The sequence below is a fragment of the Emys orbicularis genome, chromosome 4 (assembly GCF_028017835.1).
Source record: "Emys orbicularis isolate rEmyOrb1 chromosome 4, rEmyOrb1.hap1, whole genome shotgun sequence".
Taxonomy (NCBI): domain Eukaryota; kingdom Metazoa; phylum Chordata; order Testudines; family Emydidae; genus Emys; species Emys orbicularis.
The window spans coordinates 155230549-155255831 of record NC_088686.1 but is presented as its reverse complement, the minus strand read 5'-3'; the positions used below and the strand labels follow the sequence as shown (position 1 = coordinate 155255831).

The window sequence follows — 25283 nt, the reverse complement described above, 5'->3', positions numbered from 1 at the left end:
GGATAAAATGTTGAAGGGGAAATTTGTTGAGGTGTTATATGATGATACTTTACTGAGGGAACTAAGGCTGTGACTAAAACAGAATCCCCAAATTTCCTTCCTAGGCTTTAAGGAGGCGGCTATAAAACTTCTTGGAAGTGAAGGACCAGACAGGGCAGTTGTGGTGTGTCCATAGCATGGCTGCAAATGTGTCGTTGCCTTGTAACCTTGGAGGTGCTGGGTACTTTGTGGGGCAGGCTGGCCCGATGTCAGAGAATGGTAATTCTGGAATGGAAGACCCTTTTCAAAGCGAATTTAAAAGGGAGACAGAGGTTTTGAAGAAAACACTCCTTGACGACAGAAGGAGAGAAATGCAATATGTGAGTCTGGATTTGAAACAGGAGCTCCTGGGACCCAGAGAATACAGACGCAGGCCAAGGGGAGTCGGAATGGATCTTAGGACAATTAAGAAGTTTGGTCGGGATGGTAATCTTCTCTCCAGAAGATGTGGTGAGATGGAACATATAGAAACCAGGTGCATGCCTGAAACTACTACTGTCGTGGTTTTAAGCACAAAGTCTTCCGGATGGGAATATGGATCTCAGGGAGACAAAGAAAAGACCTGAATGACATTAAAGGGTGGGGGAAGGTGCACGACAGTGTGTGGGTTACGGCTAATGTGATACAAATGGGGGTGAGGTGGAGTGGCCTCCCACTGAGCCGGGGGGGGGGGAGGGGGTCAGGGAGAGGAGCCGCTCTCTGATCCCTAGTGGGCGGTGCTAGGCCAGGCTTGCCCCTCTAGCTGGAAGGTAAGGGGTGGGACAGGAAGTATAAAAGGCAAAACCTCTAACCCAGTTGAGTGAGCCAGGGAAGGGAGCAGACGTCTCCAGGCTGCTGCAGATCCCCAGAGTTGAACCTGTGCTGCACCACACCCTGCCCCTGGAGGAGACTGACCCAGGTGACCAAGTGCCAGGACTGCCAGACGCCTTATACCCCTAAGAGAAGGGAGACGACCCTGAGCCACAGGTACATTACAGTGGGCGAGTCGGAAGCAGCCTAGGGACACTAGACTATAGTCTGGTTGGGTTGTTGCCTGAATCCAGGTCGATGTGTCGCGGTAGGATCCCCGCTGACCCAGTGGGTGAACCCTCTGCCAGGGCCTGGGCTGGGACCCAGTGGAGTAGGGTGGATCTGGGTCCCCCTACCCCCAGCTGTCAACCTCACCGTTGGGGCGGGAGCCTCCCCACCTTAGGCCAAGAGGCCTGTGTTTGTCTGCTGACTGCCAGAGCCAGGACATCAGACTGTCTGTTTGCTCTGCCCTGCCTAAGGGTTTCACTCGAGCTCTCACCAGCCTGGGTTATACCGCAGGCTGACGGCAACACACCACCAGTCTTAGATTTTCTCCCAGACACTACAAATTATATTAAATCCATTATTCCTTAAAGATCATGCTATGCAAACAACTTGTCACCCCAAACAGAGTTACCAAACAGGCACTTCAATTCAAACACACTGGATTAGATAAAACAAGTTTATTAACTTCAAAGAGAGATTTTAAGGGAGTCCAAGAAATGAAGCATAAAAGTCAGGAATAGTTACAAAGAAAATAAAAGATGAAATGTTTACTAGTGCCTAACTTAAACGGTATCAGATTCAACCAAAGAGTCTCACCACATGCCTTCAGCAGCCTTCCTGACCAAACCATATAGGTCAGGCCTGCTTCCTCAGCGTCGAGCGAATACTTCCTTTCTCACTTCAGGAATAGTGAATTAGATGGGGAGGGTGGGCAGAGGGTAATTGTCAGCAAACACCAGTTTCACCGTACACACACAAAAACCAGTGACACAATATTTCCATCGATAATCAAAACATGCCTCTAGACAACGAACAAAAATTGTTGCAGGAGAACTTAGAGTCCAACTTAATGTGTATAAAACTTGTGGTAATACCAGTGTCACTAGGGCTGCTTTCAGGATAATTACGTTGGATAATTCTCCATCAAAATTATAAAAAGATTAATAGAATTCGGCCAAGTCTAATTTGAGTAACGATTGGCTCCAGTTGGCACTAGGACGTGTTTTGTTGGTGTGAGGGTGGACAGTGGCCAGTCTTTCTGCATCTTGGAGGTGGCAACATAAGGGGGTGGGGGTGAATCTGGAGCAGCCCAGAGAGAAGCAAAGCCGGGGGTGTTGGCACATGGGGGGCTATTGTTTGGGGGCATCGGAAACAGGGGGGTTTCCAGCAGCAGCGCTCTGGGTCGGGCCAGGCCCCTCACCCTCCACACCACCCTCCATCATCTGCTTGTACTGGCGCTTGAAGAAGCCAAACTGGAAGGAGACAAAGAGGGGAGATGGTGAGAGCCAGATGGACACAGGCTCATGGTGGAGGAGCAGGAAGGATGGCCTGTGGGAACCTCCGAAGGAAAGACCCTTGTCCCTCCCCCACCAGCTGGGAGAACAACATGCCCCGCCCCCAGGGTGATGGGCTGTGGGGGAGGAGTCCAAGCCCTGCCCCACTCACCTTGTAGAGGGCTGCGGTGATGAGAGCCAGCAGGACCAGGCCCCCCACGCTGCTGCCCACGATGATGGGCAAGTAGTTATAGACCTCGTAGCGCTCCACCACCGTCTGCACCTGGGGGAGAGGAGCTGTGAGATGGGGACCCAGGAGTCCTGGCACCATCACCCGCCCCTGTTCTAAGCCCTCAGACCTCAGTTCCTCGCAGAACAGGACCCAGGAGTCCTGGCTCCCAGCTCTAACCACTGGCCGATGCTCTCTCTATCCCAGACGCAGTCACTCTGGTACCTGGCGCTGGACGAATCCCTCCTTCTGGGTGTATTTCTTCTCCTCGTATTCAATCCGGGCCTCGCTCACCAGACTCACTTTCTGCTGCTGAGTCTGGAACAAAGAAATTCACCGTCCCTAACCAGAAATGACACAAACCAGCCCAGAGTGTCAGCCCAGAGGGACCCAGAGCAATTTAGAGGCCATCCCTTGCCCAGCACTGAGATGCAGCCACCTGTGGGGAGGGGCTCAGGGGCTGTTCTCACGGGGAGATCCCTTGCCCGGTGCTGGGAGGCAGAGGCAGCTCTCGTACCTGGGAGACCCACTGGAAGCTGACATTCCCTTTGATCATGAACTCCAGCGGCTGCTGCATTTCCAGGGAGGCGATTCTGCACCGGATCTTCTTACAGGTGGCCATGGAGCAGTCCTGGGGGTGGAAGGATATCGCCGGGTGAGGCAGGGGGTGTGCAGGGGCTCAGCATGGCCATGAGGGTCTGGGTCTGTCTATAGCAGGGGTCCCTCCTCCAGCCCAGCCCCCCACTCACTGTCTGTGTTAGTGCCAAGGGGAAAGGGCTGCTGGGACCAGCACCAGCCTGTACTCACCAGCAGGGGGCGCTCACTCATCTGCTTCACAAAGTCCTTTGAACCGGGCGTTTCAGCCTCACTGGTGCACTGAGCCAGCTGGGGCTGGGGAGTCAGAGAGAGTCACGGTGTTAATGATTGTGGGAATGGGTCATGGGACCTTCCCCTCTAGGGGGCACCAGCACTCCAGGGCAAGGGACTGGCTGGCTCGGGGGCTGGGGCAGGGGTCTTTCCCCCCTAGGCAGCCTGTCCCAGCAGGGGGCGCTGTAGGGCAGAGCAGGTGTCACTGGGCCCATCTCACACACGCACAAGGGCAGGGAGAGGCAGGTACCTTGGAGGGGACGACCTCAGAGGCGTCCCACACCCGGACCCCGCTCAGCTTCACGGGGAACTGGAACGTGACCGAGATGGGGACACTTCGCTGCCGCAGGTTCTTGACCTGAAAGAAACAGACTCACCATAGGGCACTGCAGGAAGAGAACCCAGGAGCTCTGATCCCCAGATCCCGCTCTGACCCTCAGACCCCACTCCCCTCCCAGAGCTGGGGATAGAACCCAGGAGTCCTGGCTCCCTGTCCATCCCTCCACTTACCCCTCCCCCTCCATGCCCTAACCCACTAGATCCCATTCAACCACTTCCACTCCCTCCCTCTTGCCCCATCTCCCTCCTCACACTCTGTGCCACCGGCCTCACCTCGTACCCATGTGTCACTGGCACACTTGTCCCTTCCTCCTTGGAGGAGAAGTTGACGTACTTGGTCGACTCCTCGAGGCTGGGGGAAGAAAAGGATGGAAGGAACAAGAGAGGCGGGAGTGTGATGCATGGGGCTGGAAAGTGGTGGTGGGGTGTCATGTCCAGAAGGGGCGCTGTGCTACAGGGAAGGGCTCAGTAGGGGGTCGCTCTCCCCTTGCAATCAGCGCTGGCACCTATGACCCCGTGCTGCGCTACAGGGCGCTGCGCTGCAGGGAACAGGGGGCCCAGCAGGGGGCGCTCCCCCACTCTGTCTCCGCACTGACCTACCTGGTGAGGATGATGAAGATGCCGTACTTGACCGGCAGCTCCGCCCGGTGAATTATGCGCTCTGTGGTGGGGCCACCATTGTCACTGCAGGGAGGGGAGGGCAAAGGAGAGAGATGTGAGGAGATGCAGGCAGATAACTGTGCAGGGAGACTGCACCATAGGCCTCTGCCCTGCCCTGCTCCGTACATGGCCCCCACCCACTGCCCCCACCCCACCCCCTGGCCCTGCACAGCCCCACCTGCTGGCCTTGGCCGTGATCTGCAGCTTGTCCCCCAGGTCGGCCTCAGAGGAGACGTCGAAGGTGGCGATGAAGACGGCCTGGAAAACACAGCGGGGGTGAGAGTCAGGGCCTGGGGAACTGCCAGAGACTGCGGGGGCGGGGCAGGCACAGGGGATCAGGGGGACTGTTGTATGAACTTAGATGGAATAAATGGGCCCAGAGAAGCAAAGGTGTTAACATGACCCTGTCCCTGCCCAACAGCATTAACCTGGTTTGGGATCCACAGACCTCAGTTGGTTCCGTACTATGGCAACACCCCATTAACCATCCTTTTTATTACAGACACAGAAGAAATCAGCTAAGGCCTTTGCAATGTAATGTGTTCAACTAGGTTTTTATCCTCCCCCCTCCTCTCTGCCCTGCGCCTGTCGCTGGAGAGAGCCTTTTATCCTCCTCCCATTGTCTGACCGGCTCTGGACGCAATAACTGGCCGCTGGGGGAGGAGAGGAGGTTAGTGGAGGGGCTGGAGCCGGCCTGGGCGCTGTGGTTAAAGTCCAGCCCTGGTTCCCAGCAGACAAAACCAGGCAAAGGCACAAGTGGGGAGAGCAAAGAGCAGCACAGAGAGAAAATGTAGCTTCTGCTGCGGCTGCTGCCTCTCGCTGGCAGCCTCCCTGCTGGAGAGACCCCGGATCAGCCGCGCCGAGAGCTGGCAAGCGGTACCAGCCTCGGGCTGGCGCGGACACTGGATTTAGCCGCTTTCCTGGGTGCAGGCTCACAGCAGTGAGCACAACACACAGGCTTGGCCGGCTCAGCCAGATGCTCCTTAGACAGAGGGGAGCGGGAAGAGAAGAATTAGGCGGGGAAGGGAAGGAGCCCAAGGGGCAGGGGTGAAGAGACAAAGTCTCCTGTCCCAGGTGGTGTCTGGATCTCACTGGGGGCAGAGGCAGGTGGCATAGGTGCTGGAGCACCCACTGAAAAAAACTGGTGGGTGCTCAGCACCGACCTGCAGCTCCCCATGGCCCGGCCCTGCCCCCCCTGCTCCAGCTCACCTCCGCCTCCTCCGCGAGGCGGCCACCGCTTCCTGCGTCTCCTCCCTCCCAGCGCTTGCGCCGTGACACAGCTGATTTACGGGGCAGGGAGGAGGGGGAATGCGGCACGCTGGGGGAAGAGGTGGGGCCGGGGCAGGGATTTGGGCAAGGGATCCAATGGGGCAGGGAGGGGCGGAGTTAGGGCAGGGACTTTGGGGATGGTGTTGGAATGGGGGCGGGGCCAGGGGCGGGGATGGGGTGAAGTCGGGGAGGGCCAGGGGCGGGGGCGCGGGCATCCACCAGCGCCGAGAAAGTTGGCGCCTATGGCAGGTGGGTCCGTCTCCCTGGGCCTGGCCCGGTCGGGTCAGGACACCTCTCAGGACCAGGTTGACGAAGGCCCAGTGGTGTCATGCTGGGTCCGAGGGGACGGGACGGGGGGGCAGCCATGACAATGACGCTGGCGCCTTCCCCTTTCCCTTGTCGTTTACTGAGCCACGGTCGCCCCCCCCCCCCCCCCCAGTGGCTTCTTTTAAGGACCCCAAAGGGGGGAGGGAACAGCCCCTCCACTTGTTATTTTCTCCCCCAGTGAGGCCTGATTTCCAATCCCACAAGTCTGGCCCTTGGTTTCCAGACCCGGCACGGCCTGACCCCAGCCCCGGAGTGATCTCAGGGCTCTGTTTGCACTGACTCGCTGGGCTCCCTGGGGCGCTTTCCCCAGCACATCTCTTGTGACGGGTTGGGCTGACTCTAGGGAACTTCCCCTCTCTGCCCCCAGCTGGGCTCACCCCTGGGGAGTTCACAGGCCAGGGCCCGTCCCTACCTCGGCCCCGCTCCAGAAGATGGGGTGGTTGATGTGGCAGGTGCTGGTCCTCTGAGTCTGCTCCTCGGAGCCCACGGTTGAGCTGCACCTAACGGGCATGGTCCTCCTGTTGGACTGAGCACGCGAGACTAGCCAGTGAGAGACAGGGCCCACAGCGCCCCCTACTGAGCTGCTCTCCTGCTCCCTGCAGTACAGCACCCCCTGCTGAGCCCCCACCTGCCCCCTGCAGCACAGCACCCCCTGCTGAGCTCCTTCCCCACTCCCTACAGCACAGCGCCCCCTGCTGAGCCCCCTGCTCCTCTGCAGCACAGCGCCCCCTGCTGAGCCTGCCCCATGTTGGGGTACCTGGAGCAGCAGGACCCGGCGGTAGGACAGCGCGGCCGGGTAGAAGAACTGCACTCTGGTGCTGTAGGAATTCTCCCCACGGTTCTGGATGGAGATGGTGGTATTGAGTTCAGGGGTGACCCCCACCACCAGGGTGCTCAAGCTAAGGGGAGAGAAAGGGCTGAGCTTCCTCCAGGCAGTGCCCTGGCCGCTCCTCAAATTTCCTCTAGCAGTGCCCAGCCGGGGACCCTAGCGCTGAGAGTGTCCTATAACAGTGCCCAACTGGGAACTCCACTGTTGTGAGCTTCCCATAACAGTGCACAGCCTGGAAACCCAGCGGTGAACCTTCCCCACAGCAGTGCCCCCCCACCCAGGATCCATCAGCATTGGAAATCTAGCAAAATCTCCAGCTGGATGTTGAAGATCCGAGGTGGGATCATGCCGGACGGGTCCCACCATGGTAGGTGTTTTGGGGAGGAGGATTCAGTGACTTACCCAGAGAAATTGAAGGAGATTTCTAACTGGTCATCGCAGCGGCCATCTGTGCCGCAGTCCTTCTGAAACGGGAGCTGGGGGGAGACCCAGGAGAGCAGGATCAGCATGGGTAGGGAAGGGGCTGCAGCACCACCTGCTAGAGCGACAACGCAGGGACCCTGCACGGGGGACAGCTAAACCCATCTGTGACATTCTACAGCTTGGGGGAGCACCGTGTGTGATGCTGTACCCCATAATGCTTTATGGGAATATGACATAACTGGAATATGTTGTGTGCTGCCTGTGCCATGTAACATATCTCTGTAAAGGTAATGGTCTACTATATTTATTCATCCTATTTGTACACATATATATCTTTTGTACTTGAGGTTGAGAATATTGGCGGTGTACTGGCTTGATTTCTAAGTAAGCTTTGTGAGGCATTTGGTCAGCTTCTTTAGGAAGGAATTCGCAAGGTTAAGTACCTGACCAGGAAGCACTTGGGGAACAATGCATCCTGGAATGCTCCAATCCACATAAGAAGTCTTCCTGGAGACATACAAGATACCATGTGGACAATGGCTTCTGCCTGTAAAGACTGCGAGTCATGCATGGACATGTGACTTGCCCAGGTGACTCCAGAACTCCATCTTGGAGCTGGATTTTGCATAGGAGTGAGGAGGGGGTCTCCACTCACAAGAGAAAGTCTATTTAAACCCCTGGGAGACCCCTCCATTTTGTCTTCAGCTGGCTAAAGAGAGAGCCTCTCCACCCCCCAGGATACTTGGAAGAAACTGGAACAAAGGGCAGTGACTGCAACAGGTGTGAGTGATTGCTGGACCCAGGCTAAAAGGCGATTAGCCTGTAAAAGGGAGCATTCTGGAACTGGTGAGGATCTTATCTGTATTCAGTTTGATTAGACATAGATTTGCGCATTTTATTTTATTTTGCTTGGTGACTTACTTTGTTCTGTCTGTTACTACTTGGAACCACTTAAATCCTACTGTCTGTATTTAATAAAATCACTTTTTACTTATTAATTAACTCAGAGTATGTATTAATACCTGGGGGAGCAAACAACTGTGCATCTCTCTCTGTCAGTGTTATAGAGGGCGAACAATTTATGAGTTTACCCTGCATACGTTTTATACAGGGTAAAACGGATTTATTTGGGTTTAGACCCCATTGGACATCTGAGTGTTAAAGACAGGAACACTTCTGTTAGCTGCTTTCAGGTAAACCTGCAGCTTTGGGGCAAGTAAGGGTATAGAACAGAACACAGGGGCCCCATACCGGGCCTTTCTCCTGCCCCCACCTATGCTGCAAGCAACAAGGACACTCAGAAGACTGAAGACTCCAACAGAGGGGACTGGTCCAGGTTTCAAGGGTGAAACCTGTGTACTATGAACTGCAATATCCAGTGGGGGAGAAAAACTGCTTAATCTAGATGTTGCCCAGTCAAATAGAGTTGAGAGTTTAGACTCCGTGCTTATATTTTCTTTTCTTTTGGTAACTAACTCTGACTTTTTGCCTATCACTTAAAATCTATCTTTTGTAGTCAATGAATTTGTTTAACTGTTTATCTTTACCAGTGAATTTGCCTGAAGTGTTTGGTAAATCTGCTCAGGTTACAAAGGCTGGTGTATGTCCACTTTCTATTGATGAAGTGGTGAACCAATTAATACAATTTCATTGCTCATCTTGAGCAGTGCAAGATGGTATATTCCTGAGGTGCAAGGCTGGGAGCTGGGGGGATTTGGCTGGTGCCTTACTCCATGTGATTCATGAGTGGCTCTGGGAGTGTTCGGGCAATCTAGCTGGGTGTGGGGCTCCAGATGCAGTTGTGCTGAGTGATTACAGTGCCTGCAGGAGTTTGCTGCTTGTCACTAGCAAAGCATTGTGAGACATCCCAGGCTGGAGGGTTAAAGGGGCACAACAGTCCCACAGTCCCAGGCTGCACCCCCAGGATACCTCACACCATCATCAGCCCTGCCCCTGCCCCCTCCCCTCCCACACACAATCCCTCTTCCACGTCCCCCTCTGGCAAGCAGCAGTATCACACTTCTAGCAGTGCTAGGGCAGGGGGACTGGTTGGCTCAGGGAGGATGGACAACAGGACAGGAGGCCTTTCCCCTCTGGGAGGCTCCAGCTCTGATACAGCATCAGGGCAGGGGAACCGGCTGGCTCAGGGGGATGGGGAACAGGGCATGGGGACTTCCCCCTCTAGGGGGCCCTGGCCAAAATAAATTTTGATTTTTGATGAAAATTTTTCAATTTTTTTTAGACATGGATATTTTGGGAGCTTTGAGGAGAAGTTGGAATGTTCCCACGGAGGAGAGATGGGTTCATCGCCAAGGCAAACTCAGCATCCATCTCTGTCTCCCTCTAGTGGCTGCACTGTGTAAAGGGATTTAGGAGGCTGCTGCTGCCTCTGAATTTTCCAGTCTTTTGCTTTCAAACGGTCACTGGTTTGATCCCTGGAGCAGACCCACCTCGGGGCCTGGCTCTGGCACCTTACCGAGCCTGCAGACACCGGCGCAGAGTCCTCGCTCAGGATGGGTTTGAGGTTGCTAGCGGCAGAGATGGGCTCCCCTGTCAGGCTGTAGTTGAGGCGCAGGGTGATGGGGGTCACGGTGTCCTCAGGGCAGAGCTGTGGAGACAAAGAGACAAGTCGGGCCCCTGAAGGGTAACAGGAGCTGGGGGCTGTGTTGGACCCGGAGAGAGTTTTGTTCTCTGGGTGATTTGGGAGCAAGGGGCAGACACAGTGGGAGGGGAAAGAGCCAGGACCCCCCCACACTCACAGGTAACGTTATCCGGTACGTCTCACATTTCTTCTCGATGCTGAGACGCAGCTCCCTGCTCAGGATGGGGCCGCTGGAGTCGAAGGCGGCTCGGATCTTCGTCCGCCCGGGGTCCAGGGCCAGGCTGTACTGGATGGTGCTGAAGATCCTGTCACCTACAGGGGTGAGGGGGAAAATGAGGGACAAATGAGGGACAGAGAGAGACTAAGAGTGGGAACCTCAAGGGGAAATGGGACACGAGGCCTTTCCCCTCTAGGGGTCGCTGGCTCCAAGCCAACCCCAGGCCAGGGGGGAGGGGAGCGGGGGATGGGTTTGGTCTGACCTAGGCTGTCCATGGTGCTCTTAGTGATGGTGAAGCAGACCTCTGCCCTGCTGGCCTCCGTATTGAGCTGCTCCTGCTCCTGGCAGTCGAAGGCCAAGGTGGGGATCGTGGGGGGCTGGAAGCTGATGGAGATCTCGACTTTGAGCACAGGCCGGGACCTGCCATGTGGGGAACAGAACCATCACCCAGCCACTCTCTGCAATGGAGTCAGCCCCCCTCCCTCCGCAGAGCCTCCCACCCAGCCTGGATGTGCTCACAGCACCCCAGGGAGTCTTTGCCTTTTAAACCTTTGTAACTGTGTAACTCATCAAACAGGGAAGGAGACTTCTCTAATGCAAAGGCTGGCTTCCTACAGAAGGGGTTCGCTCCTGCCAAAGGAGAAGGCCATTGAGACCAAATGAACCATTGTGAGACATGGAAGAACAGAGACTTGGTTAATTGCATTTCTCACCCCCTCTAGGAAGAGCAACCCTACGCATGAACTTGTCCCATCTGCGTGGGCTCTGGGGAGAAGGGGATACAAATCCTTGACAAGGAGAAACTTGTTTTTTTTGTGCCACTTGGACTCTAAAGGGGCAAGAATCACTCGGCATAAGCAAAAGACTCCCAGCTGCTTAGTCTGGGTTAGCTCTAAAGGACATATGGAGTTTGCTTATTACAGAAGATTCTCTTATCTTTTGGAATCTAAGACTGTAACTCATTTGCATATGTACGTTACCTGCTTTAACAGTATAAATAACTCTCGTTTCTTTTTCTTAGTTACTAAATCTTTAGCTAGTTTATTACAGGATTGGCTACCAGCATTGCCTTAGGTTTGAGATCTGACATACAATTGCTCTGGGGTAAGTGACCGGTCCTTTGGGGCAAGGAGTAACCTGAATATTATTGTGGTTTTTGGTGTAAGGAACCATCTATCACAAAGGCAAGCTTATCTGGGTGGCAAAATAGACCAGAGTGCCTGGAGGGGCTCTCTGGGACACCATGGTGAGGTTGTTATAGTGCCTGAGGAGTTCATACTTCTAACTTGAGTGGTGAAATCTAATTATAGAGCACACAGCCAATTTGGGGTTTCTGCCCTTGCCGTTTTCCAGCAGCGGGCAGCACACACACACACACACACCCCCCCCACATACTGTCGCTGTCTGTGACTGCCATGTGGAGCAGTGCAACGACACAGAGTAACTCACCTCAGCAGCAGGACCTGCCCTTGTGCTCCCACCGCGATGTCTGGCAGTCCGTCCCTCGTCAGGTCTGTCCCACCACTGATGGCCCGGCCAAAGTAGTGCAGCCCGCTGGGAAACTGTGACCCCTCTATGCGCTGTGGGGCAGAGAGAGTAGTAAGGGATGGGGAAGGGGCGGCTGTACTGTATAACGGGCACTAGGGGGCAGCGGAGGGTGAGGGGTGGGAAAGGGGCGGCTGTACTGTATAATGGGCACTGGGGGCAGTGGAGGGTGAGGGATGGGAAAGGGGTGGCTGTACTGTATAATGGGCACTAGGGGGCAACAGAGGGCGAGGGATGGGAAAGGTGCGGCTAAACGTTAATATGCACTAGAGGGCCATGGGGCTCCATGGTGTCTCTTTGGGGCTCACCTGTCTGTACTGGGGATTGAGGCTGCTATTTTCCCCATGGAAGATGTACAAGGCCCCGCGATTGTCATTCTCCATGGGGGCCCCGATGGCCACATCTCTTCGGCCGTCCCCGCTGATGTCCCCAATTTCGGACATGCTGGCCCCAAAGTGCCCGAACGCCTGCCCCATCTGCCCCTGCAGTGTCTTCCTGCAGATCAGCATCGCCCCCTGCAGGCCCCATCCAAAGAGACAAAGGGCGAAAGGATCAGCACCCCCTGCAGAGACTCTTCCCTGCATCCTGCAGCACAGCACCCCCTAGTGCTACACTGAGGTCAGCATTGACTGCAAGGAGAGAGCATCTTCTACTAAGCCCCCCATCCTGGTCCCTGCAGCACAGCGCCCCTTAGCCCTGGACTGGAGCATGGGGTCATCTCTGCCTAGCAAGCCATTTAATGGGATCCCAGCCCTAAATCTGTCCAGCTACATCATAAACCCCAATTCTTCCCCTCTCCTACCTGCTGGTTAATAGGGCAGATATAGACACGTCCTCCATTCAGGGGTGTATAGTACATGGGGGCTCCGATCAGAACCAGGTCTGTGTTTCCATCTCCGTTGAGGTCCACAGCGCACAGTGTACCCCCGAAATACGAGCCGATCTGGAGGGGCAGATAAGTCACCCCTTCATTTTAGTCACTTCCTCCTTCTCCCACTGGGACCTCTCTCCCTCCCCCCCCCCCCCCCAGCCTGCTGGGAGCAGAATTAAATCCCCACGTTCAATCCGTCCTCACCGTCACCCTCCCTTTACACACAGCAGGTGGTGCTATTGCTGTCAGTTCTCCATCCCACTGAACGTATAGGCTGTTAGGTCTTGGAGAAATGCTGATTGTTCACTGTGGTTCAGTTCTTTTTAGCTGCTGTGTTTGTACAAGTGAAGTTTATTCATTGAGTCTACTTGGCTGAAATGGTCTTTCCAATTCGGTTTGCCTGAGCGCACAGGAAGCTGTATGTGAGAGAGGTGCTTCCTGCTAGCCATTCCTGTGGTGCCATTATTTAAACTACCGTGTTTGCACAAGTTAAATGTTTCCCCTCTCTGTCTGCATCACTCTTGAGTCTCATCTAACTGAACATATAGACTATGAGACTGTCAGCTTTGGGGGCAGGAACCATCTTTGTAGTCTATGTTTGTACAGTGCCTAGCACAATGGGGTCCTGGTCTGTAACTTGAGCTGGTCCATAGTGTTCTTAGGCACTACCTCAAAACAAATAAATAAATGATCATCATCAAGCTGATTGTTAGCTGTGGTGCAGTTGTCTACACCAGTAGCATTTATCCATTACCTGAGTCTCTCTGACTGACACCTCCCAGTACTGCCTACATCTGAGATCTGAACACAAACTGTTACATGTTGTGGAAATATTGCAAACTTCCTCACCTCCCTTTCACTCTCTGCCCATCACTCCCCAAGCCCTCTCCTTACCTGTTCTCCCAGCACCTCGGTTTCCTCCCGCCATCCTCCATGCTTGGCATCTTGACTGAATAGAATGACTTTGCCAATGTGATTGTGGCGAGGGGCCCCAACCACGTAGCTGCTCCGCCCCCGGGATCTGATGACCTGAACTGAATAACCTGCAAGAGACAGAGACACTGTAGTGGGGTGGCTACCCCGCTCCTGCCTGAGGGGTTTAAAACAGCCCTGGCAGAGGGCTGGGGCAAAGGGAAAAGCTACTGGGCTGATTGGGGAAGTAGCCACAGCTGGGACGCCCCAATCAGGCCACAGCTGGCCTGTATAAAAAGGCTGGGAGCCAGGAGCTCAGAGTCTCTCTCTGCGTTCAGGGAGAGAAGGGCCTGGCTGCAGGGAGCTAGACATAGGGTACCTGTAGTGGAGCAGGGCTGGAGAAAGGCTGAGGAGCAGGGGAGCTCCAGCCTGGAAAGCCCCAGGCTGCGGCCTAGTATTAGGCCAAGGGGTACTGGGGGGTTGCAGAGGGCAGCCCAGGGCTAGGCCAAGGCAGCAGGTCCAAACCCCCCTTGCCAGTGATGAGTAGGCTGGTACTGCAGTCTGCCCCAGGGAGTGGGGGCTAGTTGGTGACTGGCAGTGGCCTTATTCTGAGGTGAGGTAGGGATAGTGGGTGGGGGTTCCCCAGGGAGGGGAGACCCTAGTACTGAGGGGTGTACTGCCAGGGGGCAGCACCCCAGATACAAGGGCACCGGGAGGGACATGGGGCCAGAGGACAGGTGGATCACCAGCCTGCAGGGGGCGCTCCAGGATGCTGGAAGAGCTAATTCCCGAGACGACCAGCAGGAGGCGCCGCAGGGGTGAGTCCAGACCGTCTACAGACACACAAGGGTGAGTGGGGGGAGCAGGTATTTCCTGACGCAGAGCCTCACACAGCCTTACAGCAGTATAAGAGCTTGATCATGAGCCCTGCTGAGCCTGCATGGGGGGGGGGGAGGTGTCTGGAGCCCCCCTTGCTCCTGTGTGGGAGATCAGCATCACTGGACCTTGCACAGGAGGATGTTAAACTAACAACTCAAGGAGAGAGTGCTAAGGTGGCAAATGGGGTCAGCACTGGCTGACAGGGAATGAGTCCCCCCACCCCATGCAGCACAGCACCCACTAGTACCTCACTGGGGCATTGGAGCCAGCACTCACTGTGAGAGGAGAGCACCCCCTAGTGAGACCCAGGCCCCACACCCCTGAAGCACAGCATCTCTAGTGCCCCATTGGGGCACCCCTGCTTTGCATGCCGTCTGATGGGATCCAAGCCCCAGATTTAAAGATATCACTTCAGCTCAAGAAGTCAGGGACGTATTGTACTGAGGTGGCAAAGGAGGCAAAGAAAAGGACATTTTTAAATGGTTCTATTGTGATGCTACCACTCTGGGTAACCAGCAAGAGGGCACTGGAAATTCTCATTCACAAGAAAAATCTTAGGTGGCATTGTCATTACTGGAACCTGGTGGGACGATTCTTATGGCTGCGACGCGAAAATCCCTGGTTCCAACCCAGAGCGGGTAAAAGGGGTGACGGGTGGCGCTCGACATGACAGACCCCCCTGCCTGGTTCAGAGTACAGATAACTCAGAACAGCAGGGGCAGGAAGCATGGGCGAGGGGTGAACCCCCGCTTCGGGGAGGCTAGCCCGTCCCCCCCTTCCACCAAGGCCCCACCTGCCGGAGCTCCAAGTGCCTGTCCTGCTTGCCCCAGCCGGCTCCCCTGAGAACCAGGCCAATCCCAGCGCTGGGCCGAGTCGCCGGCCTCTCACCAGCACTGGGCTAGCCCCAGCGCCAGGCTGAGCCGCGCTCCCCCCTCCACACCGAGCGGGTCCTGGAAGCGGCCATCAGCAGTTCTGGCTCCCAGGTGGGGGGCCACAGGGATCTACGCACTGCCCCGAGCACCGGCTCTGCACCGGTTCCTGGTTAATGGGAGCTGGGGGGTGGTGGTGCCTGTGGGCGAGAGCCACGCGGAGCTGCTTTCGCACATCCACCTAGGAGCCGGACCTGCTGCTGGCCGCTTCCGGGGCGAAGTGCGTTCAGCAGTGCCAGGACAGGCAGGAAGCCTGCCTTAGCACCCCTGCTGTGTTGCTGACCGGGAGCCGCCCGAGGTAAGCCCGTGCCCCAACCCCATACCCCAATCGCCTGCCCCAGCCCTGAGTCCCCCCCAAACCCAGAGCCCTTTCCTGCACCCCAATCCCCTCATCCCTGGCCCCACCTCAGAGCCTGCACCCCCACCCCAGAGTCCTGACCCCCTCCTGCACCTCAACCCTTTGCCCCAGCCCTGAGCCCCTCCTACACCCCAAACCCCTCATCTCCAGCTCCGGTGGGTCACGGGCATCAACAATTTTCTTCAACTGGGTCACCAGAAAAAAAGTTTGAAATCCACCGCTCCGGCCCACTGATGTTAATTTTGAATAAATCTTGGAATGTCAGGGAAATTCCACAGGGATCGTTTCAAGGCCTGAAGCTGTTCAACATTTTCATCAATGATTGGGAAGTAAATCCAAAAACCACTGCTGACAAAGTTTGCAGATGACACAAAGATTGACCGAGTGGTGAATAATGATGAGGACAGGGCAGTCATACAGAGCATCTGGATGGCTTAGTAAGATCGGCCCATTCAAACAAAACCAAATGCAAGGTCGTCCATTTAGGAACAAGTCATGCAGGCATTATGTGCACAGAGGGGAACTGTGTCTTGGAAAGCATTGACTCTGAAAAGGATTTAGGGGTCACAAGGGAACATGAGCTCCCACAGCAATGCTGTAGCCAAAAGAACTAATGCGACCCATGGATGTATAAAGAGGAGAGTAACGAGTAGGAGCAGAGAGGTGATTCCCCCATATACCGATACTGGAACACGGTGTCCCAGTCTGTTGTCCACATTTCAAGAACATTGAAAAATTGGAGCAGGTGCAGAGAAGAGCCATAAAAATGATTCAGGGGCTGATGAAAATATCTGACAGTGAAAGAGTTAAAGGGCCCAGTCTGTTGAGCTTGTCAGAAAGGAGGGGTGATTGGATTCTAGTGTAAACAAACTTTCATGGGAGAAAACACTGGGTACCAAAGGGCTCTTTGATCTAGCACAGAAAAGCAAAACAAGTAACTGGTGGCTGGAAGTTGAAGCCAGACAAATTCCAGTCAGAAACAAGGCATCAGTTTTTAACGAACTCCCCAGGGCAGTGGTGGAGTCTAAATGGTCATGTAAAAACAAGGATGTCAGTTATAAAATAGCAAGAATGACAGACAGAATAAATGATACAAAGATAAAATATTGACAAAGCTTAATGTAAGTGAGGTAATAAGAACATAAGAACGGCCATACTGGGTCAGACCAAAGGTCCACCTAGCCCAGTATCCTGTCTTCCAACAGTGGCCAGTGCCAGGTGCCCCAGAGGGAATGAACAGAACAGGTAACCATCAAGTGATCCATCCCCTGTCACTCATTCCCAGATTCTGGCAAACAGAGGCTAGGGACACCATCTCTGCCCATCCTGGATAATAGCCATTGATGGACCTATCCTCCATGAATTTATCTAGTTCTTTTTTGAACCCTGTTATGGTCTTGGCCTTCACAACATCCTCTGGCAAGGAGTTCCACAGGTTGACTGTGCATTATGTGAAGAAATACTTCCTTTCATTTATTTTAAACCTGCTGCCTATTAATTTCATTTGGTAACCACTAGTTCTTGTGTTATGAGAAGTAGTAAATAACACTTCCTCATCTACTTTCTCTACACCAGTCATGATTTTATAGACCTCAATCATATCTCCCCTTAGCCATCTCTTTTCCAAGCTGAAAAGTCCCAGTCTTATTAATCTCTACTCATATGGAAGCCGTTCCATACCCCTAATCATTTTTGTTGCACTTTTCTGAACCTTTTCCAATTCCAATATATCTTTTTTGAGATGGGGTGACTACATCTGCACGCAGTATTCAAGATGTGGGCATACCATGGATTTATATAGCGGCAACATGATATTTTCTGTCCTATTATCTCTCTCTTTCTTAATTATTCCCAGCATTTTGTTTGCTTTTTTGACTGCTGCTGCACATTGAGTGGATGTTTTCAGAGAACTATCCACAATGACTCCAAAATTTCTTTCTTGAGTGGTAACAGCTAATTTAGACCCCATCTTTTTATATGTATAGTTGGGATTATGCTTTCCAATGTGCTTTACTTTGCATTTGTCAACATTAAAGTGATAATAAAATATGAAAAATTACAATGAGGAAATGACAACAGTCATTACAATAATTACAGTGATATGATGATAATAGTTATTACAATAAAAAGCAACTGCAGCTCATCTGTCATCAAGAAGGAACATAAAAGCTTTTATAAACTGATAGATTTCACTTGTCAGTGAGATGCATCTGCTTCCGGGGAGGGAGGTCCTACTGGGGGTGGTGGTGATCTCATGGAGGGGGCGGTGAGGAGTCCCACCCCTGGTACTGAAATGCACCACCTCTGGAGTGGGGCAGGGGGGCTGTTTATACAGGGATCCTTTGCCCAGCACTGAGGTGTTAGTTGCCTCTGGGGTGGGGCACGGGCACTGTTCATGCATGGATCCTTCATCCAGTGCTGAGATGCAGCTGTCTCTGGGGTGGGGTGTGGGGACTGTTTGTACAGGGATCCCTCCCCCAGCACTGAGATGCAGCCATGTTTGGGGTGGGGCACAGCAGCTTGTAAATTACCTGACAGGAACACTGGGCTAGAGCTGTGTTTAAAGATTTCTCTCAGGCTATTCTTACCGAGATAAGCATCATTCATGTCAGTGGAGGTTCTGGATACGTTGATGAAGCTAGGCTCCCCGCTGCTCCCGTACAGGTATATTCCACCGGACCAGTCATAGGCTCCCACCGCTCCCAGCACAGGCCCATCCTAAATGGACACGCATGGCAAAGGGAATGGATTGCACAAATCAGACAGCCCAGCAAAATATAGCAAGGGAGAAATAATTAGCAGACTGAGTCACCTACTGCAGCACAGCCTCCCCCCTCTCCCCCCCCCCCCTCCCAGCTGCATTTAGCCAGCACTGACTGCAAAGGGGGAACACCTATTACTGCTGTGGACTACTAAGGGGTGGTCTCTCCCGTCCAGGAATTAAACCAGTGAGACTATCCAGGAAAATCCATCAGGGCCCCAGCGCACGGCAGTGTGGGACAAGCACCGGGGCCAGGCATCACTCACAGGGGACAGCAGGGAGCTGAATCCATCCTGAGACATCTCCAGCTGGAAGGAGCTGCCGCTCTGGGACTGGGTGCCTGGAGGGAGAGAAGGACAGACAGACATGGAAGAGATCATCCCTAGAGAGGCCTTGTGTCCCATCCCCACGAGCCAACCCAGTGCTCCTGAAAGGGAAAGGCCCCATGTCTCATTCCCTGGCTCCCTGAGCCAGCCAGTCCCCTGCCCTGGGGCTGGATCGGAGCCCGAGACCCTAGAGGGGAAAGGTCCCATGTCCCATTCCCCGCTAAGCCAGTCAGCCCCACTGAGTTAATTTGACCCCCTGAGCAGTACATTACAGGAGCAGCCAGAGTTGCTAGCAGCTGCTAGCACTTCACCCTGGAGCTCAGATACTCTGGTGATGGACACAGAATGGACTCCCTAGAGGGATAGCTCCCGGGTCCCTTTGCGATACAGAATCCCAGCAGCTCCCTGGCCCATCGCTACCCCGGGAACCTGTTTACACAGCCCCAGTGCAACTGAAGTGCTTCTCCCTGGTCCGGTACCTTCAATGGCGAAGATCTTCTCCTGCAGCTGGTTCTGGATGCCCTGGAGGGCGTCAAAGTCATTCACCCGGAAGATGTGCTCATCGGTGGGATTAGAGGCTATCGCTTGGAGCTCCTGCTGGGCACTATGCTGGGAGAAGGCCTGGCCGACCTTCATGAGGCAAAGGTGCAGGAGAGACCAGGAAACAGAAACAGAAGAACATAAGCATGGCCAGACTGGGTCAGACTAATGGTCCATCTAGCTCTGTGTCCTGTCTTCTAACATTGGCCATTGCCAGATGCTTCAGAGGGAATCAGAAGTGATCCATCCCGTTGTGCAATCCCAGCATCTGTCAGTCAGAGGTTTAGGGACACCCAGAGCATGGGGTAGCATCCCTGACCTTCTTGGCTAACAGCCTTTGAGGACCTGTCCTCCATGAATTTATCTAATTCTTTTTTGAACCCAGTTATAATTTTGGCCTTCACAACATCCCCTGGCAATGAGTTCCACAGGTTGACTGTGTGTTGTGTGAAGAAATACTTCCTTTTGTTTGTTTTAAGCCTGCTGCCTGCTAATTTCATCAGGTGATCCCTTTGTGGATTCCAGGTCTAGCTACTCCAATAAGTCATTTATGGTGTCTACAAACTTTATCTCTGCATCCTGTCATAATCCTGCATCCTGTGGATCATAATGGGAGCCAGTTGTGGAGGTGGAATTGTGGAGGGTGTTTTTAGGACCTCAGCCCACTGCCACCTTCAGCAGACAGTGTGTCCACAATAGATAGGCCTGACCTAGAGGACATGAACCCTGCACTCCTGTCATTTAGATCCAACTATAAGTGATGTCTGCATGGCTGAATATAGCACTCAAGGGGCAAATGAACATAGAAACGTGTGGATGGCAGATTACGTGGATTCCTAGAAGTTATAGTTAAATAAAAATGTAAGCTAAAGAGGGAGAAGTTGTAATGATTAGTGCAGACCACCTTCAGGAACAGATGGTGCTATATGTTTATCTTAGTGTTAATTTGTTGTCTTGTATGCTATTATATTGTTGAATCTGACCTGGGCGGGCTAGCAGGAAGTTCAGTCCTGCCTGTGTGTGCTGGATTTGGTACTTGCAGTGTCCCAACAAATCTCTGTGATTCTGTAGGTGAGCATTAGGATAGATAGATCTCACCCCGATGGCGTAGCGGATGATACCCTCTCTCTCTGCCTCTGGAATCACGGCTGAGTATTGAGTGTTGTCATTTTTCCTACCATCTGTTACCACTATGAGAATCTTGGTAGCTGCATCCCGGGATCCTTTCTGTGAGATAAACAGCTCCCTCCTGGAAACGAGGCACAGGCAGGGGGGTTAGTTCTTTCAGCCTCCACGTCTGTGGGTTGGGAGGGGAAGCGCTTGTAGGGGAAGAGGAGATACCTACACCACTTTCCGGATGGCAGTGGCCGTGTAGGTAAGTTGTTTGAGCTGTCTAACGTCACTGACGGGTGAATCTATGTCGCGGGTGCTCTTGAACTCATTGAAGTCAAAGTGCTCCTCAAAAGTGGTGGAGAACTGCATGAGGGCAAACTGGGAGACAAGAGGGGGAACAGGGCAGGGTGGAGTAAGAGTGGGTCAGAATAGCAGAGATGCTGGGGCATTGGGGTCAACACAACTGTGAGGGGAAAGGGCCCTGTATGAGCCCCCAGCCCGCTCCCTGCATCTCAGCACCCTCTGATGCTGCCAGGGGCAGGGGATGCTGGCGGCTCAAGGGTCTGGAATCAGCGGCTGCCAGTTACCAGCGTGTCGGTGCCACGGAAACGCCTTATGACCTCGATGACAAACGTCTTCATCGTTTCAAAGTCACGGTAACCAATGCTGCCTGAGCCGTCGATGAGGAACACGATGTCTGTGGGGCGTTTGGGACACTCTGGGGAACGGGGAGGGTGGGGGTTACACAGAGAAATTCAGCTTGATGGGCCAAGAGACACCAAATGGCAGTGAATCTCCCAAGACATCTGCCCATCTAGCCTGGTATCCCACCCCCTCCCCGCCACCCTCGTACAGGCCCATGGACCCATCTAGCCGGGTCCCGTCCCTGCTGCCCCAGATCAGACCAAGGACCCATCTAGCCTCATTCCTCCTCCTCCCCCGCTGGCCCATATCCCCCCCCCCCCCCCACTTGTCCCCTGGGTGCTGGTTCCCCACCCCCTGGACTGCCCCTCACCTGGCAGACTGTTCGGGATGCGCTGGAGCTGCCGGAGTCTCTGGTCCAGGAGGAAGCAGTAGCCTTTGATGTACATGTTCTCCCCGCAGGCCTGGTGCACCGTGGGGCCGCACACCTGGGCACAAGAGATGGACGGGGTCACTGGGCTCTCCTGAGTAGAGCCCCAGTGCGGGAGAGCCAGGGTCTTCTCCCCATGGATATGCAAGTTCCTGCCAGGAGAGGGGACTCCAGGACCCAGCACTCGTTTCCCAGAGGGGACAGGGGAGTGACACAGGGACATCACCTAGTTACCACACTCCCTGCTATGGCAACGCACAATCATTGGTGCCATGTCTACATCAACCAGTTACAGCCCTCCCTGCTATGGCAGTGCACAGTCAAGGTTGCCACAGTGAAGTCATCCAGTTGCCACACGCCCTGCTATGGCAGTGCACAATCGATGTCACCATGGCGACATCACCTAGTTACCTCCATCTCTTACAACATCATCTCATGACCACTGTCTCCATGGCGATGTCAGCTGGTCACCATGCTCACTGCTAAGTCAGTTCACAGTCACTGTTGCCTTGGCGACATCACCCGGCGACCACCTTTCCCTGCTAATTACGGGAGTTACCAAAGACCCCCATAGAGTTACATCACAATTATGTCACCCAGTCATGAACTCTGCCCAAGTACCCCAGTCACGCTGACATGGCCCAGTTACTACCAGCTGTGAGGAGTGGGGTTTGGGGGGAGCTGCCCCATGGCATTCCCAGGGAGCGAGTGTCAGACCCCAGTCCCAGCACCCATCCCCCCCATGCACGGTACCTACCAGTAGCTGGGAGCCACTGGCAGCCAGAGACAAACCAAGGGACATCTTCACAGCATCAGAGGGCCCTGAGGGTGGAAAAGTGCACACCAGGGTGAGCAAATAAACCCCACCCCCTGGATAGAACCCAGGAGTCCTGACTCTCAGCCCTGCCTCCCATCACACCCCGGCTCCAACCCACTAGATCTCACAGCGCTGGAGATAGAACCCAGGAGTCCTGACTCCCAGACCCCTTGCTCTAACCCACTGCACCCCACAGCACAGGGTGCCCCTACTCTGGATGGGGATCTCCTGGCAGCGTCTGGAGGCAGGGTCGCACTTGTAGACTTGGCCAGTTTCATTCACGTCTCCCATCTGCAGCGGGGCCCCGACGAGCAGCCTGCAGGGAGAGAGCAGAGGGGGGCTCAGGGGATACCCCATCACACCCAGAGGAATGGGGCCCAGGAGGGGCAGCCCAACCAGACGGGCCCCTCGGGGATGGGTGTGAGGCACATAGCTGTGGGGTCCTGAACCCACGCTCGGCCCTTACCCCCCAGCGCTGGCACTCCCAAACTGCACCACGCTCTGCCCGAACCCTGCAGCTGCCTTCTGGAAGGTGATGGGTCCCTCCATGTCCACGCTGAATCCATGGGTCGGTGCCAGCACTGTAGGGGTTAAACAGCCATCTGTTAGAGCTTCCCCTCTGCAGAGTGGGGCCAGTGGTGGGGGCTCAGGGACCAGCCCCTCCTGTTTCTAGGACTGACTCTGAGGCCCCACTCCCCTCCCAAAGCTGGGTATAGAACCCAGGAGTCCTGACTCCCAGCACCCCGCCCCAGCAGCTCAGTAAAACTTCCCTTATTTCTAGCCCTTGAGGGCCATTTCTTGCAAATCATTCCATGCAAATCAGCCTTCATAGATTTACAGAATGTACTGCCAGCAGGAACCACTGTGATCGTCTAGCCTGACTTCCTGTGTAACACAAGCCAGCAAACTTCCCTGAACTGAACCAGACCAGAACATTTAGAGAAACATCCAGTGGTGGAGAATCCACCACAACCCTTGGTAAATTGTTCTGGGGGTTAATTCCTGTCACTGTTAAAAATGTTGCACCTTATTTTCAGTCTGAATTTGTCTAGCTTCAACTTCCAGCCATGGGAGCACGTTAGACCTTTCTCTGCGAGATTGAAGAGCCCAACATGAAATATTTGTTCCTTATCACTATCAGGCAGGTTTTCTAATCTTCTAATCATTCTCGTGCCTCTTCTCTGACCCCTCTCCAATGTATCAACATCCTTCATGAAGTGTGGGCACCAGAACTGGACACAGGAGTCCAGCAGCACTCACACCACTGGCAAATACAGAGGGAGTAGGACCTCTTTACTCCTACTTGAGATTCCCCCATTCATGCATCCAAGGATTGGCCTCAGCATTGCGCTGGGAGCTCCTGGGCCCAAGCACTTCTCAGTCTCTCTGCCGAGTCTATCAATTAGGGCAGGGTGGCCTGGTAAGCTTGTGCCATGGGAGCCAGAGCTGAGACCCACCAAACTCATGTCATACAAGAAAGACCCAACAGCCAATCGGTGAATCCCTAACGCACAGTGTAACCAACTTCCCCGATGAACAGCTCTCCTCCCTTCTGCCCTCTCCATCCCTGCAAGCCCAGGCCTGGGAAGGGTGGGAAGGAGAATCCCCTTGGAGCGGCCCCCACCAACCCTGAGACGTGGTAAAGACCCTGCAGAGCTGTAGGAGGAGCAGATATGGGGCAAAGTGGGTGCAGAATTATGGGGCAGGTGGGTGGGGCTGGGGGGTAAAGGGGAAAGACAGGGGCTGAAATGGTCCTAGGAGGGTGGGAGAAGCTGAGCTGGCCTCCCCCATTCTTCCCTTTTCAGACCCCATCTCCCAGTCTATCCCCCCTTCCCAGTCCATCCCCCTCACTCTCAGCCACCCCAAAGTGAGCCCCCCTCCATTCCCTGATGGGTCCAGGCCTCACAGACAAAAGAGACGTGACATTGAAGCAGGCGGAAGCAGCTGTGGTTTTACAGCAGGTTTGCGCAATTGCAAACACTGCATCCACTTCACACCTGCTGGACCCTCCCACCACATCCTACCGAGCACACACACCCCACAGAGAAGGGGAGTCGCACCTGTGACCCTCTCCCATCCCAGAGAGTCTGGGGGAACAGAATACAGAGGGAACAGAACCCAGGAGTCCTGATTATCAGTCCCCCACCCAGGCCGGCTCCAGGCACCAGCCGACCAAGCACATGCTTGGGGCGGCACCTGGTAAGGGGCGGCCAATCTTGGGGTGGCAGGGGGGGCGCTCAGGGTTTTTGGATTTTTTTTTGGTTCGGTCGGGCGGCGCTGGGGGGGTTGTTTTTGTTTCGGTGGTGGGGCGCTCGGCCGGGGGGGGGGGGGGGGGGGAGGTTCAGTAGCGCAGCACGGCGCTCAGCGGGGGGGGTTCAGCGGCACGGTGCTCGGCGGGGGGGGGTTTGGTGGCGCGGCGCTCAGCGGGGGGGGTTCGGCGGCGGGGGGGTTCGGCAGCGTGGCGTGGCACGGCACTCCGCGGGGGGGGGGGGGTGTTCGGCAGCGCGGCGCTTGGCGGGAGGGGGTTTGGCAGCACGGCCCTGCCCCCCACCCTCTAAGGCACTAGAGCCCCATTCCCCTCCCAAATCTGTGGAGGGGACCTAGGAGTCTTGATGCACAGGCCCACTGGTATAATCCACCAGACCCCTCCCCCAGAGCCAACCAGGGATAGGACCCAGGAGTCCTGACTCCTGACCGTCCAGCTGTTCCCATCCGCCTGCCAGAGGGGTACTCAGTGGGCACCTATGTGGAGGAGCCCAGCTTTTCCCAGTCCCTCTGGCTGGCACTTACCTGCGCACAGGTAGAGGAGCAGAGGCAGGGGGTCCATCCTGTGCTGGGTGAGGGGTGTGTGTGGAGCGGGGAGTGAGAGGTTCAAGGACGCTGCCTGGAGAGGAGGGTGCAGAGGAAAGAGAAGTGATACCGAAAAGAGAGAAACACTGACCAGAGGAAGGAGAGTGTGTTATGAGGAGGCTGCAGAAAGAAAGAAAGCGACACTGAGACAGACACACAACTAGTCAGACACACTGTAGCAGTGCCTGCTCTCAGCCCCTCCACAAACGCTGTCAGAGACC

The 25283-nt window shown here is 54.7% G+C and overlaps 1 protein-coding gene across 1 annotated transcript; it reads right to left on the bottom strand.

Annotated features, from left to right (window-relative positions):
* Positions 1-1529: 1529 nt before the first annotated feature.
* On the bottom strand, positions 1530-25054 carry LOC135877334 (integrin alpha-D-like). Its single transcript, XM_065402762.1, has 30 exons — positions 25003-25054; positions 22679-22793; positions 22425-22528; positions 22153-22217; positions 21339-21453; positions 20911-21041; positions 20556-20701; positions 20309-20459; positions 19150-19300; positions 18611-18684; positions 18172-18301; positions 13400-13548; positions 12437-12577; positions 11943-12149; positions 11539-11669; positions 10352-10509; positions 10030-10184; positions 9747-9878; positions 7250-7323; positions 6776-6917; positions 6431-6544; positions 4601-4680; positions 4363-4446; positions 4036-4114; positions 3674-3781; positions 3364-3447; positions 3074-3187; positions 2782-2874; positions 2500-2610; positions 1530-2306 (listed from the first exon to the last, which is right to left on the bottom strand). The coding sequence occupies exons 1-30, from the start codon at positions 25037-25039 to the stop codon at positions 2184-2186; spliced, it is 3498 nt and encodes a 1165-aa protein (XP_065258834.1). The 5' UTR covers positions 25040-25054; the 3' UTR covers positions 1530-2183.
* Positions 25055-25283: the final 229 nt, after the last annotated feature.